This window comes from Physeter macrocephalus, chromosome 3, assembly GCF_002837175.3.
Source record: "Physeter macrocephalus isolate SW-GA chromosome 3, ASM283717v5, whole genome shotgun sequence".
NCBI classification, from domain to species: domain Eukaryota; kingdom Metazoa; phylum Chordata; class Mammalia; order Artiodactyla; family Physeteridae; genus Physeter; species Physeter macrocephalus.
The window spans coordinates 20,971,638-20,976,676 of record NC_041216.1 but is presented as its reverse complement, the minus strand read 5'-3'; the positions used below and the strand labels follow the sequence as shown (position 1 = coordinate 20,976,676).

General features: G+C 49.7%; 1 protein-coding gene across 1 annotated transcript in view; it reads right to left on the bottom strand.

Annotated features, from left to right (window-relative positions):
* LOC114485939 (spermatogenesis-associated protein 21-like) overlaps positions 1-3,944 on the bottom strand; it is a 5,924-nt gene extending 1,980 nt beyond the window's left edge. The window contains exons 1-2 of the mRNA XM_028487798.2: positions 3,816-3,944; positions 2,005-2,156 (exon numbers count right to left, since the gene is read on the bottom strand). Of these exons, the coding sequence (XP_028343599.1) occupies positions 2,005-2,156; positions 3,816-3,944 (281 nt within the window). The remainder of the gene's footprint in view (positions 1-2,004; positions 2,157-3,815) is intronic.
* Between the last annotated feature and the right edge of the window lie 1,095 nt (positions 3,945-5,039).

Sequence of the window (5,039 nt, the reverse complement as noted above, 5' to 3'; positions counted from 1 at the left end):
GGCTCTGGACGCGCAGGCTCAGCGGCCGTGGCTCACGGGCCCAGCCGCTCCGCGGCATGTGGGATCCCCCCAGACCGGGGCACGAACCCGCGTCCCCTGCATTGGCAGGCGGACTCTCAACCACTGTGTCACCAGGGAAGCCCCCCATACATATTTTTAATGGGGATTAATTTAAATACCATCTTCAATAATTACATAATTTTACCTAGTTATATTGCGAATACAATTTTGCAATTTTTTCAATTAACAGTATAATCTAAATTTTTCCCATGCCAAAAATATTTCATAAGCATGCTTTTTAATGAAAGTATAAAATTCTCTCTCTCTCTCTCTCTTTTTTTTTACTTTTTGGCCGCACTGTGTGGCATGTGGGACCTTAGTTCCCTGACTAGGGATTGAACCTGCGCCCCCTTCAGTGGAAGCGTGGAGTCTTAACCGCTGGACCGCCAGGGAAGTCCCCTAAAATTCTCTCTCGCGCAGGCTCAGCGGCCGTGGCTCACGGGCCCAGCCGCTCCGCGGCATGTGGGATCCCCCCAGACCGGGGCACGAACCCGCGTCCCCTGCATTGGCAGGCGGACTCTCAACCACTGTGTCACCAGGGAAGCCCCCCATACATATTTTTAATGGGGATTAATTTAAATACCATCTTCAATAATTACATAATTTTACCTAGTTATATTGCGAATACAATTTTGCAATTTTTTCAATTAACAGTATAATCTAAATTTTTCCCATGCCAAAAATATTTCATAAGCATGCTTTTTAATGAAAGTATAAAATTCTCTCTCTCTCTCTCTCTTTTTTTTTTTTACTTTTTGGCCGCACTGTGTGGCATGTGGGACCTTAGTTCCCTGACTAGGGATTGAACCTGCGCCCCCTTCAGTGGAAGCGTGGAGTCTTAACCGCTGGACCGCCAGGGAAGTCCCCTAAAATTCTCTCTTTTTTTTTTTTTTTGGTATGCGGGCCTCTCACTGTTGTGGCCTCTCCCGTTGCGGGGCACAGGCTCCGGACGCGCAGGCTCAGCGGCCATGGCTGAGCATGTGGGATCCTCCCGGGCCGGGGCATGAACCCGCGTCCCCTGCATCGGCAGGCGGACTCCCAACCACTGCGCCACCAGGGAAGCCCAAAATTCTCTATTTTATAGATCATCGTAATTTACTTAACCATCCCCCTATTGTGAGCATTTGGTGCACGTTGGCATTTCCAATTTTTTAGCATTCAAAATAATGTGGAAATCTTTGTGCATAAAACTTTGCCTGAATGTGCACTTACTTCCTAGATATTTCTAGAAATAGATGAGGTTAAAGACAGTTTTAAAGCAGTTGGAACAAATTGCCAAGCTGTGTAAGCAGATGTGTGGAAATGGTTTCTATTTCCGCCAGCACGGTGCGCAGCGCCTGTCTCAGGGGTGCTAACACCTGGCTTTGATTAATTCCCCTAACTTATCGTGTAGAAGAGATTATTTAGAGGTTTTTGGTTATAATCAAATTTAAATGATAAGCTGACCAGTCTCCCAAGTCTTTCACTTTGCCTCTCTCTGGCTCTCTCTCCATTTTCTCTTTTTAAAAAGAATATATTCTCACTGTAGACAAGCTTAAAGATGTATACAATATTTAGAAAGTAATAACAATAATTCCACATAACTGTGTGTTTCTGTGTCTCTCAGCCTCTCTTTTGTTCATTCTTCTATGAATTCAGTGAATACGTATTTATTGCGCATCTACTACAGGCAGAGTCCCCGGCATGAGGGATGTGAGGTTAAACAAGACATAAATGCCCCTTGAACAAGACACATCACAGAAGTTTGTGGTCTAGTGGGGGAGCTCAGACAAAAGGTCAACATGAATAATTATTTAGTGTGATTCGTGCTATGACAGAGAAGTACAGGGGCTGTGACTGGGTGGATCCACCTTAGCCTGGAAGTTGTCCCTTCTCTCCCCCACCACCAGGTGTGTCACAGGGGATTCTCTCCTGGAGCTGCTCTCAGGGAAGCCCCCGGCTCACCTTGGCCCCGCCGGAGGCATCTGCTGCTGGGTGCTGAGCTCCAGAGACCCCTCCTCTGATGCCTCTCTGTGTCTGGGCACGTCCTCTGGCTCTCCTGGTTCTGATGAGGGCTGCTTCCCACTGTCTATCCCTTCAGCATCTGGAAACACAACCTAGAACGAAGATGTCCATGGCACTGGCTCAAGTGTTGGCCCATTCTGGAGGGATTCTCCCGCTCTCTGGCATCGTCCTGGCCTCAGGGATGGGGAGATCCCATGCCTAACTGGGGAAGACATTGGAGAGAGGCGAGGAGGAGACAAGGGGCAGGGGGAGAGAGGCTCAGTCAGCACCGGTGGCTCCAGCGTGAACCTGGAGTCCAGAGTAGTACCTGGGCCAAGGGGATGCCACTGAGGACAACTTGACAGAGTGCCCTGGGGGGCTTCAAGACCCTCACAGGTTCCGAGAGAGGCTTCCACAATTTCCGCTACTTCAGAGCTCAGGCTCTGGAGCTGGGTTTTGATGCCCATCACTCTCTAGTTGGGTGACCTTGAGTCAGTGACTCAGAGGCAGCTCCAAGCCTCGCCTGAGTCAGCAAACTCCAGGCAACCTGGCTCAATCAGTTGATAATACAAGTTTGCACTGTGAGCCGACACTAAGGGCATCTACCACGGGGCAGGGCCAGTGTCAGGTGCCTCCAGGGACGTAACCCAGTTAATCCTCGACATGACACACATGAGCCCATGAGGCTCAAAGGGCTGCAGTGACATGCCCAAGGTCATACAGCTGGTTAAGTGGTGGCACTGAGACCCCCTGACTATGCGCATTGGAAAAATAAATGGGCAGGTAAAGGAAGCCCTGAATGTCTACCCCAGCCTCCTTCCAAGACCCCCATTTCAGGCCCTTTCCGGGGGCCTAGGAGAAGCCATGATTTATAACAGAGGCTACAGGGAGAGGGTGATACTTAACCCAAGGGAGTGTTGACTTTTTTTTATGGTGACATTTTTGGCTCTGGGGACACAGAAAGGAAGATCTTCTTTGTGCTCTTCAATTCATGCCACTTGGCACTTTAAACAAAATTTTTGGGGGGATGGGAAGAGGCCAAGAAGAGCAATGAGAGCTTAGGTTGCAGGCTAGGGGATGAGGAGGGTCACAGATGGAAGCTTTGAGCAGCTGTCAGGGGATAAAGGATATAAGGGACGGGGAGGCTAAAGGCCATGGAAGTAAGTAGGCAATTCTTGTTTTGCTCACCCAGCCAGCATCTCTTTTGGTAACAAAGCCAACATTCTTTTATGGGGAACTTCCTGTCTCCATTCGGCCCATGCGGCTCAGCGGAGCCAGCTGAGCACCACCTCTGGTTCCATGATACCAAGAGATCCAGGCCACTCTGCCCTGCCACGGTGACTGGTTCAGGGATAAACATATGACTACAACCTGGGCCAATGACACTGATACCAGAGACTTTCTTCAGCTACTGCAAAGAGGCTCTCCTCCTGTTGGGAATGCTAAGCCAGAGGATGAAAGATGGGAAGATTTAAGCCTGGAGTGGCCAGGGCAATTCTTGCCATTTTGCAGAGAGGGCCTGCCTGGGAATGCCACAGAGGAAGGCAGAGCCAAGAGACACTCATTTAGCACCTTGATCCAGCCATACCTGAAGTCTACAGGTAGATTTGTCAGTTATGCAGGCTGATGTGTTCTCATTCCTGCCCAATCCAGTTTGAATTGAGTTTTGTGCCACTTATAATAGAGGCTTAATTAAAGCAGTTGGGGAGGGAAGGAAACCTGGGCAGGGGAAAGGAAAGGTGGCTGCTGGGAGTAGAGATGCAGATCCCTACCTGGCTGACTTCTGATATGGTGGGCTCAACACCAGCTGTGTTGCTGGCAGTCCTCAGGCCAGGACTTGGCTGGGCCTCTGGAGCCTTGATCCTACACTCCACGTACATCTGGGCGTTTCTGTTGTCCATTGTGCCAAGGTCAACGAGGGTACCAAGTGACGAGCATCACATGCTGTGTTCCCAGAAAAGAAATCCAGTCAAAGTTCCACCAAGCCCATTACCTAACTACCTCTTCAGCAGCCCACGTGGAGTCTGTCATGCAGAGAGCCTGGCTCAGGGGAAGACGTAGGATCAGGCCTGGCACAGGAGAGGCATGCAGCAAGAACAGAGAGAACAGAGAGCTAGCCACATGCTTTACCCACATATTTTCCCCAGTTCTCACAATGACTGGGGAAAAGGAGGCTCTGGGAAACAAAGTGACTTGCCCGAGGTCCGACACCAAATAGGTCACAGAGCAGGAATCAAACCATGGCCTATTGGGTCCCAAAATCCACACACTTTTCCCTACAGCAGCATTTCCTAACAGGTGTTCTTGGGGATATTGGTCCCATGAGGTACACCACACAAAAAAAGGGTTCTGAGGCCAAATGTGTCTGGAAAGTGCTTAGTTAAAATGAAATAGGCTCTTTCCTGCAGGATTTCTCAGAGCCCTTAATATCCTAAGGTGTATTTTAAAGAGAGCCCAAGAGGGAATTCCCTGGCAGTCCAGGGGTTAGGACTCCGCGATTCCACTGCAGGGGGCGCGGGTTCAATCCCTGATCGGGGAAGTAAGATACCGCATGCTGCACGGCGCAGCCAAAAACAAAACAAAACAAAAATAAAGAGAGCCCAAGAGTGTCACGGCTGCTGCTGTTATAGAGGAAAATTCCGTTCTTCTTGGAGCTAAGGAATAGGAGTGGGGAACGTCTGTCTTGGGGGCCCTAAAGTCGCCAATGGCAATAGGTAGTTCACCAAAGCACCCTGCCCCTGCCCTGGACACATCCCTTTCTAAAGCCTTTCTTAGGGTCTCTACTTTTTTTTTTTTAAATAAATTTATTTATTTATTTTTGGCTGTGTTGGGTCTTTGCTGCTGCGCACAGGCTTTCTCTAGTTGCGGTGAGCGGGGGCTACTTTTCGTTGCGGTGCGCGGGCTTCTCATTGTGGTTGCTTGTCTTGTTGCAGAGCAGGGGCTCTAGGCACACGGGCTTCAGTAGTTGCAGCACGCGGGCTCAGTAGTTGTGGCTC